Here is a 10403-nt window from a genome sequence, read left to right on the forward strand (position 1 = left end):
TAGGATGGTCCATAATTGTATTTGCGTTGATTTCCATTCGATTAAAGTTTAAAATATATTGTATGAGAGGATTTATAGTTTTTTTTTTTTTTTTAGAATGGAAAGGATTTAGAGTTAAACTACGAAGTTAGAGATTAGGGATGAGAATATATTGCTTTGCATAAATTGAGGATAATTAAAAGGTATAATAGTTCGATCAATTTATGATACAAATGTGAATACATATAGTAGTATGTAGTAGGAGATGAATTTGAATGAATGCCAAAGGATGCTATTTTTTTTATTTTTTTTTGAAATCCAAACAACAACTCATTAATTAGCTTCCAAGGAAATTACATTAGAAAGAAAATCGGGAGGGTAGGAAATTCACTCTTGACAATTAGCGGAGAACATGACTTCCCGAGCAATTTAGTGGACCGTCATGTTCGCAGATCGTTTAACAAACATAAAGCTAATACAGAGAAGTCCATAGCTAATTTCCTAATGTCCTCAAAAGACTAAATCAAAAAGAGGAGTCACAATTAAATTTTTGAGTTCTTGAATAACCAATAAAGCATTCGATTCGACTTGGATAGAGTCTACCTCCAATTTCTTCAGCCACTTCAATGTTTCTCTAACAGAAACTGCTTCAGCGCTTTGGTCGGTATAATTCATCTCTCCTCTTTAGCTGCTACAAATCTCCCTTATGAGTCTCTCATGATAAACCTCATGCTTGTAGTTCTGGTCCTAGAGACCTTGTCATTTGATGCTATATTGCTATTTATAATAAGTGGGTTTGACATGGTACACTTTAATGGTAACTTTGCGTCAGTGTTATGATCGCTTATAACAAGTGGGCTTGACATGGTATACTTTAGTGGTGGAGATAGGCGATAGTGCAATGACAGCCCTTATGGTGATCTATCTCATCAACTAGTAAGGCATAGGTAAATCTGCTCAATCCAATTCAAGGTGAGTGGATGCAACCACAGGTCTATTATCTCGACCACTTCTGGTAAATTCAACAATTAAGTATACTTAGTTTTATGAGTTTACTATTTGAGTCATTGGACCAATTATGTTGTCTTATAATCCCATCATTCTTACTATTCAAAAATCAAAATAAAGTAATGCATTATAAGAATAAAATATAATTTTAAAGCCATTTATCAATGCTATGGTACATCTAAAAATCCTGAAAGTCTGAAACCAAATTAGTTAGTCCACACGTTGTAGGCTTGTAGCAATATTACTTTATTCCCCAGTTAACGGCATTGGCAAAGCGAATCAACTTAGGAAAAAACGTTACATCTCATCCTAAGCGCTAACTTCATATTCCAAATCCGAGCGCTCACTTCATATTTTGTTCAAACAAACATTGGCAAGAATGACGACTACTGGCGCTGCTCTGGCTCCGGCTCCAGCTCCGGCGAGTATTATCAGCCCAGAACAAACATTGGCAAGAACGAAGACTACTGCCGCTGCTACTGCTCCGACTCTGGCAAGTATTCTCAGCCCGGCCCTGAAACATAGCCCCCGGCATCGCAGCAGCCTCTACGACTCTTATGAACTCCAAGCCATAACCAAACAACTCAATCGCGCTATTAATGGCTCGCCATCTCCTACTGTCAGTAACCCTGCATATCAAGCTTTATTCTGTATCCATAAAGATTTCATGAAAGCTTCGAAGAGAATCTCTAACACAAAATTTGGTATTGAAGCATGTAAGAATGAGAAAGTGAGAACATGCCTGATCAGGAACTTGTGGAGCAGGTTCAGAAAGAGCATGGTGAAGAGCAAGTGAAGATTTCCAAGCTGTGGAAAGTCCTGTCAGTCCATCTTCTACAGTATATGGAGTAACAGAGGGCAATAAGAATAGCACATAAATATATTTGTATTCTTGAAGGTCCAAATAGAGATGGACAAACTTCCGCAAATTGAACCGTGCAAGTTAATAGAACCTCAACTCAATTTCATAAGATTTTTGGGAAATAAAAATTTACATTTTAGTAGTACCACAACAAAATTTGCCTTTACACACCAAACATGTCCAGTTCATGTACAGACAAGTTCTCCCACATTTTTTGTGCACACAAATTGACACAAAAGCACACAGAAGAAATTTCTGGGCAAGCTATAACTCAACCGTAACTAACACGAGATCTAAACCCTAAAGTATAAGTGTGGTATAAGAAAACATCTAGGACAGTCTAACTGCCATTTCTTGAAGAAGTGCTCTTTTCTGTGATGCATTAATCACTTGACTAGATTCAGCACTCTCGAGTACATCAGCAATTATGGCAGCAGCGTGACCAAGTGGCTCCTCTGCTGCTCTCTTTAGCATGAAGGCCTGTAGAGCAATTGAGAAAATTAATATTATGCTTGGTTCAAATTAAGCACGATCTGAACAGCAGGGAAATAGAGGCAGCCTACACCATGCTTTATTAAGCAATAAATATCAAGTCATATTATAGAGTGGGCAGACAGAGAAGAGGGAATAGTGACTAGTGAGATACCTGTCCATGGTGTGTTATGGTCAATGTGCAGGGTGGTTGATACCAAGGCTCTCCATCTATTTGGACAGGAAAGGCAGCAAAAAGTTGGATTTTGATGGATTGACCCTGAGCAAGCCTCCTAGCTTTAGAGAGCCCTACCTTTATAGTGAAACAAATATAAAAGGTCTTCAACATTTTGGCTCAAAAAGCTATTGACAACCGATTTAATAATCACTACAGTAACAGTAGTACAGTGTTAATATATTACTCCACACTTCATAAACATGGAACTAACACCAAAAAATACCTGAAGCTTCCCAAGATGCCATGTCCCTGAAATGCTGACAACTTCTAGTATCTTATCATGCATGGATTGAGGATCTAAGTTATCGTAGCTTTCATCCTCATTCTGCCACAAGTCCACACCTCCCATATAACTGCCAATATTAGCTACAAGAACACCCTCTGCATCCTGATAACAATAGATATGTCACAACATTGCCAATCAACAAAGTAATTTGAAAATGAAGAATTCAAATTATTAAAGGGAAACATTAGATCAAGAATTATACACACTCTGGAAAAATAATGTTGATAACTAATTAAGCCTATCATTAGTAGAGAAACATCAAATCAGGTAATTCTAGTCATAAGCAACTTTACATGCATCTTCTATAGTTCTATACAAACCTCAGGAACCTCAATTTCAACACCATCCACTTCCACACGGACTTGCCAAGGAAAATCTGCAAAAGTCCTATCCATGATACTTCTGGCACCTTCTCTAGCATAAAGAACTTTGTTCATGAACTGCAATAGTATTATTTAAAGTTTCAGATCATAATGTGTGCCAAACGAAATAAGTATTGACTATATATTTATATGATCCCAACAAATGTGCACATGAATTAACAACTACAACAACATGAAAGAGGAGGCATGTTATAAGGATCCGATGTTGCTGACTTAAAGCAGTAGCCATTAGGCAGCCAACTTACCTATAAATGCCCAACAACTTAGAAAGAATACAATTAGAAACAATAATAGAAATCTATAGACTGTTGACCTCCACTTAGTACAAGCCATCCCAAGAGAAGATAGAACAACAATCATGACAAACACAAAATTTATCTAGAAAAACAAAACAAAACAAAGGAAGTCAAAGTATGGATGGGTTTAGAAAAAGCTGCAGGAACCAAAGCAAAGTAGTCAGAGTCCAAATATGGAATATATGAAACTATATATGCACACGAGATTTCAAGTAAACAAGGCTACCTCTACTGTTCTGCAGGAACATCAGTCAAGCTAGTTTCTTGGTTTACTTTCAAATGGAGCAACAAATTTAATGCTGATGACAAATTAAAATATCATTTATCTAATTATCTATTTTCACATTAAAATTATTTTCATTTTTTTAATTAGTATGATACTATGATGTCATATTATTAGTCAAGGTATATCCTCATGGTCTATAAAAATTAAAACGCATTCTATCTATTGTGTCAAATTACCTTTTTGGTAAGTATTGTGTCACATTATTTTACAGAACACCCTCAGGATCTATAATGATTATGGATACTCATTCACACACAAATTCTCTCTTCTCATGCATAGTTTTACAATCAGGTTTATGCTTTTAGGCTCTATCCTTTAAAAGCTTGAATTGAATCCTAAAAACTCGGCATTACATTCAGAAAAAATATATAATAATAATAATAATAATAATGTGATGGTATGCTAAAAAGTTTCAAAAAACCTCCCCTCCCGGTCCACACACACACCCCAAAGCACTCCATGGAAAAGTAACGATTAAATTACCTGATTGTAGAACTTTTCTGGGTTCTCCTCCCTCAGATTATGAATTTCCAATGCAACTTTCGCATCACATCCAACCCCTGCATAGCAATAGCCAAGACTTCAGAGACAAAGATCTTAGCTGTATTATTATGCACATAGCAGACAAGCTGCAAACATACAATTCAACAAAAAATTCCCAAATACCAATTTTAAGTTATGAATTAAAATGAAATGAGAGAGCTCAAGAATATAGGGACAAAAATAGGTCACTTAAATAATACTGCAAATGCATCTTTCAAAAAATAATAATAATAATAATAATACTGCAAATACAGATGCTTCTTAAACATTGAAGTTAGTTGTTACATCCTATACTGTCTCTTTTTTCCTTTTTGGCATAGCTCAGTTTCCGAAATTCAACAAAGGTCATTTTAAGTCAATTATGACTTATGAGACAATTTTGAATATTATATTCTGGTTGTCAAACAGAAGCACATTAAGATCGTCTTTTGAGTTTGTGCACATGTATGCTTGTCCTTTATATCATCACATATTATAACACATCTCCCAGTATTATTCTATTTCATAAAAATATTGAGTAGTTGCGATAAACACGGAATTTGTTCTGTCTCAAGTAAAGAACTGTTGAAGTAATTGAGAAGTCAATGAGTAATGGGAACACAAGTAATAATCATTAATAACTAATTACTATATACAGAATCCAGTCACCTAAAATAATCTTTACCACAGATTAGTTATCTAGTCAAATAGAACTGCTATATCATTTTATAACTGTAGCTATTGATGTACTTAAAGCATCTACTTATTTTATACATGTTTCCATGGTCAAGATAATCAGTCAACATACCGAGGTAATTGTTCATGAATTTAGGTGGTTGAAGCTGCTTTCCTTGTTGATATGAAACAGAGACTTCCCATCGATCAAGGACAGTGACTGCAGCTTGTTCTATGTCATTAAGAAGTGTGCAAAGACCTCCTTCTCTCTCAACTGAGCCCAAACCACGACCCCAAGAAAGAACTCGAGCCAAATCATTTCCTGTCCCAGCAGGAAGTATGGCCACTGGTGGGGGTGAAACAAAGTTTTGCTTGTCTATGGCATTTAAAACCCAGCCCACTGTACCATCACCTCCACATACTAGTATTCTGAAGTGGGGTATCTTTCTGAACAAAAAGAGGCCAACTTCAGGTCCCTGTGCTGAGCTCAACTCAAATACCTAACAAGGAGCAGTTGTGCAATATGTTTGGCAATGTCAGATTAACTGATAGATAAGTTCTTAAGCAGCTCAAAGAAACTCTATCTACACATAAATTAATGTTTCATGATAATTAAAAATGGATGGTTCACATAGGACACCAAAATGATCATTCACAAAGAAGAAATTTTAAGACAAATTCATGTGCTACAATGGAAAATCCAAAAAGTGAGATGCTATATTCGATATCAACTAGAATAGAACTGCAGTATAGTCACAGCAGTATATTATTGAATAAATTCTATTTGTATGTCATTGACACCTCTGTTGGTGAGAGTATCTATTGCATTATCTCTTGCATATATAAAGGAAATGATCTGATCTGACCTGCGCGGGATTTAGAAGGATGTTTAATCGTCGCCTAAGTGAACCTCCTCGTTGAGCTCCACTTTTCTTGTTAATGAAAACTAGCAGAGGTCTAACATCAGAAGGCAATTCAGTCACCTCATATTTCTGTCTCATCCCTATAGATTGAGCCTCATCCTTTTGATTAATAGAGGAACTTTTCTTTAAACTAGCCTTGGTTTCCAGCTTCTTAACATCACCATCCTGCTCCTTGTCAACGCTCTCTGAATGTATACCACCGTTACAGTTCTCATCCATTATATGGGAGCCATTTACTGCTTGACTACTATCAGCAGTGCTTTCAATAGAAGGATCATCAACAACATTCACATTTCCTGTTTCTGCAGAAACCTCATTTCTGTGTTTCTCATGTCCATGTTTGTATTTCTTGCTTTGACTTCTAATAGTAGCACGAACAGAGGATGCAAACTCATTGGCTCCATGAGTAATAGAGCTAAGTAATCCACCAGAAGAAGTTCGACGCAATTCTTTAACATAAAGTGGTGACAGAATAAGCCTTCTGAAAGGGCCCAAGTCACAAATATCACCGATCTCATTACACATACTACTATGGCAATCAACATGAACCAAACGCTGACACCATAAGCAGCACCAAATAGGGGATCCACCAAGGAAAGATCCACTGCATGGCTCTTCACAGTAGCTGCAGAAAGAAGTCTCATCTGGTAGATCAGCTACCTCTGTCCACCGAACTGCCCACTGATGCACCACATGCTTAAATCCAACCATAGACACACACTTGCAATCCTTGTGAGCAGCTGACGAGCAACTCAGGTGAGCTGCTGCACCACATAGGCTGCATATATTAAAAACACCCTCCAAAGGACCAAGCGTTTGTGAGGGATAAATAGACTTTAAGCATACGAAACAGTTTAGACTTTTCCCTCGAGAAACATCATCCAGCTCCCAACTGTGAGGAGCAGCAGGAACTTTGTGTCTTGCTTTCGGATGTTTCTTCGACCTAGCAATGGCTTTCATCCATCCCAAGTTTATATTCCTTCTCCATTGAAAAACAGTGTAACAAATAGTCAAAATCCCTATTAACCCCGCAACCACACAAGACAGAATGAAAACCCGAGATTCTGCCATTTCTGAGTGATTCTTAACAATCCAACTCGGAAACAGAAAATCAGGTTCCCGGAAATCTTCCATCTCTCTAAACTCATATACTCTTCACATTCTGTAATCAAAAGCAACAGCAACTGAACTGAAACATCCTTTGCAGCCTCATTACTACACACACCATCCTACTCCTAAACCTCCGAGCTGACGAAGAACTCGGGGGGACAATTACCCCCAAATTACCTGCAAAACACACAATAACCATATCAGTATGCCAATGACAGAATGGAGATCAGGTTCCACCAGAACTATAACCTCATTCCCCCTAAATTTGTAATCCATTCTTATCAATCATGAAAACACAAAGAGCAAGGAAATTCCGCAGCAAAAGCATATCACTCCATGGCAAGAAAAACACACAAAAAGCAAAAGCAAAAGCAAAAACAGAAATAAATAATGAGATTGAGATCATTAATTGATGTGATCATCCGCGATCATGCTAAATGCAAACATGAATCAATGGAAAGAGTATCGAAAAAGCAGCTCACGAAGGATCTAGATAGTGTGTCGGTAGCGAACCCTAGCAGAGAGAGAGAGGGCGCGAAATCGGAATCGGAACAAAAGAAGAGCGAAAAGGGAAGAGGAATATATATTATTATTTTTATTATTATATATGATGAATATGGAGACACTAAAATGGGAATAGAAAATCTATGAAAATTGGTTGAAAGCTGAAATTCATTCAATTACAGAGATTCTTGAGATTCTATTTATCGAAACAGAGGGACACAGCGTCCGGGGATTCTCTGAACGCCACGTGGCAGTCGGATGGAGCGACAGGGTGTGGTCGTGTGGGTCCCGGACATAAGAAAGAGTATTCTACTATTCAATATTTCATTGTTATGGAGCGATGTGCAAACTTCATATAATTTTCAGTTAATCGATCGAACCAATAAAATTTTGTTAATTATTTTTTAACTGAACTTTTTAATTCGATTAATGATTAAAGGATTTTTAAAACTTCGGTTAATGATTAATTCGGCTTGAAAGTGTCAGTTAATCGAATGAACCGAACGGTTAACCGAAGTTATATATATATATATATATATATATATATATATATATATATAGATAATAAAACATAAATTGAGTTAATTTCGCTAGAGGTTTTTTGACTTTGATGGTAATTCCAAATTTAATCCCAGACTATTGTTTTTGCTACCGTATTTAACATCTAGACTATTATTTTTTAAACATTTTTAATCTTTTTCATGATTTTTCCTATTTTTAATAAGCACATAATTGTTTCTTTATATTTTTCTTTTGCCATTTTTTTTAATTTCAACCGATTTAATTAATTTAGAACTTTAAGTAATCGCTGATTTTTAGTAATCGTATTTTTCTATTGATTTTTAGTAAATGCTAAACCAACACATTTAAATACCAGGATGTACGTGAGTGAGGTCCTATTTATTCTAAGCCTCACCATCAACGTCAGAATGACAGTTTGTGAGCTGCACATGTGTTCAAAGCTACAAGTGTAAGGTGGCTCCATCAGATAGATATAACGTACAGTTGCATGAATCATATAAAAATTGTCATACTATACGGGACCATAGAGTAGCATTTCGTCGTCGGGAATGAACTGGAAAATGGAAATGGGCATTTGGCGTTGATCGACATGACGGGAAATTATTATGGTGGGGTTTGCTTTTACTTTTGTCGACCAGGCCATATTCAGTTATTGACGACGTACGGGACACACGATGTTAACACGGTTTTGATCGACATGGTTTCCTCAGTACACTTTTTTTTTTTTTTTTTTTTGTTCTTTTATTCCCCCTGGTACAACACATCATACTTTTTTAGTTTAATAAAGTTTACGGCTTTGGTCGTTGGAAATAAAACTTTACAAATAGACTTGTCGGTAATAAAAAAAAAAATTTATATATATATATATATATATATATATATATATATATATATATATATATATATGTATATATATATATATATATACTTGTTAATGAAACTTAACCTTTATGCAGAAAAATAATTAGGTCAACCAATTTAAAAAGTTACAACTAAACATCTTAATTTGTTATTTTAATGCACCTAAATCTAAGCAAACTTAATAAGAGAATCTCTGCACTTATCAATCACACAGCCTGCCTAAGCAAAATTTGTTGTAACCCCATTGATTGAATTGCAAATTGTCTGGCAATCCCGAAAGGAGCAAGATCTTCGCAAAGTCTTTGTCCTTAGCCCACGAAAGAGCTTCCTTTATGGTCATGACTTTTGCTAAATGAGCATCATTCAAGCTTCTAATCAAACAAACCCATTGCATATTAATAGTGTGTCACATTTTGTACTTGCAGTTAATAGTTTTTGTACATGTCAGCAATTATCAAATTGTTTATTTACATGTACAGAAATTGTTAACTGTAGATACAAAATATGTTAACTGAATGTACCTAATTTTTGTATTAGGGTTCACAAAACAATATGAAACTTGTTCCATGGTATAACAATTGCAATTGTAGTTAAGATTTAAGCCTAACAAACAGCCTGCATAGAGGCTCAAATCTTTGATTTTTATAATAGGCCCAACCCTAAATTTATAAAGCCCAACCCAACTTAGCATATTTTCATCCCTTGTACTCCGTATTAAACACTTGTTTGTTAAGAAAGTTAATCGATTTAAAGTGTTTGAAAAGGTAATACAATTTTTGCTAATGACCTTGTGATCAAGTGACACGAATTGACGCTTCCAAATGAGAGGTTATGAATTCAAATTCCAGTTTTTTAGTTAACTCTTAATCGAGTTGAATTTCATATTTCTATATTAATCAAGACAATTTTGACAATTTTTTAAATTTTTGATTAACTTACATTTTTCGATTCAAATTATTCATTTTTTTTTTATAGCGCAGCAGTATGTGCACCTCCACTGAGGCTCGAACTCACAATCTTCCAAATAAAAGTCCAACCCGGATACCATTAGATCACATAGTCCTGGAATATTGCAATTAAAGGAATGATTAATTGAAATGTAATGCACACCCTTAACTACATAGACCCAATTGTTAATATTGGATCAGTAGGAACCATCACAAATATGGTTTGCCTATATTTGAACAATAATGTCATGTTGTCCAAACCAACCCACCTAGTTGGTCATTTTCAAACATCTTATCGGCTAACAAATCAAAGACGTCCAATTAAAAGTATGCTCATCAATAAAATCTCCGTTACTAAGCACGTCGTCATACCAACGTAAAGCAAAATAAGAACAACACTTTTGTTTTTACAATTCGAACTGAATTCAAATTAGTCTTATAATATCGATGATATCAGATGATGTATTTGAAAAATTTTAAAAAATAATAATAAGTATAGTAAATGAGTGTCCATGTTGAAACCGGAAGTA

The 10403-nt window shown here is 35.4% G+C and overlaps 1 protein-coding gene across 2 annotated transcripts; it reads right to left on the reverse strand.

Moving 5' to 3' along the window:
- Positions 1-1934: 1934 nt before the first annotated feature.
- On the reverse strand, positions 1935-7717 carry LOC109149753 (diacylglycerol kinase 1). 2 transcript variants are annotated; one of them, XM_019297713.1, is made up of 8 exons: positions 7522-7717; positions 5873-7216; positions 5140-5506; positions 4293-4369; positions 3165-3284; positions 2782-2946; positions 2496-2633; positions 1935-2329 (listed from the first exon to the last, which is right to left on the reverse strand). In XM_019297713.1, exons 2-8 carry the CDS (start codon positions 7061-7063, stop codon positions 2180-2182), a joined length of 2208 nt encoding a protein of 735 aa, XP_019153258.1. In that variant the 5' UTR covers positions 7064-7216; positions 7522-7717; the 3' UTR covers positions 1935-2179. The 2 variants fall into 2 exon arrangements, with proteins under 2 accessions (XP_019153258.1, XP_019153259.1); XM_019297714.1 differs by lacking the exon at positions 7522-7717 and adding an exon at positions 7449-7465.
- Positions 7718-10403: the final 2686 nt, after the last annotated feature.

This window comes from Ipomoea nil, unplaced genomic scaffold (assembly GCF_001879475.1).
Source record: "Ipomoea nil cultivar Tokyo-kokei standard unplaced genomic scaffold, Asagao_1.1 scaffold2159, whole genome shotgun sequence".
NCBI classification, from domain to species: Eukaryota; Viridiplantae; Streptophyta; class Magnoliopsida; order Solanales; family Convolvulaceae; genus Ipomoea; species Ipomoea nil.

Excerpts from the sequence above, each read along its gene's own strand:
- LOC109149753 (XM_019297713.1), bottom strand. The coding sequence starts at position 7,063 with ATGGAAGATTTCCGGGAACCTGATTTTCTGTTTCCGAGTTGGATTGTT. Across the intron at positions 5,507-5,872 it reads TCCTTCTAAATCCCGCGCAG|GTATTTGAGTTGAGCTCAGC; the intron begins GTCAGATCAGAT and ends GCTCCTTGTTAG. Across the intron at positions 4,370-5,139 it reads ATTCATGAACAATTACCTCG|GGGTTGGATGTGATGCGAAA; the intron begins GTATGTTGACTG and ends ATTGCTATGCAG.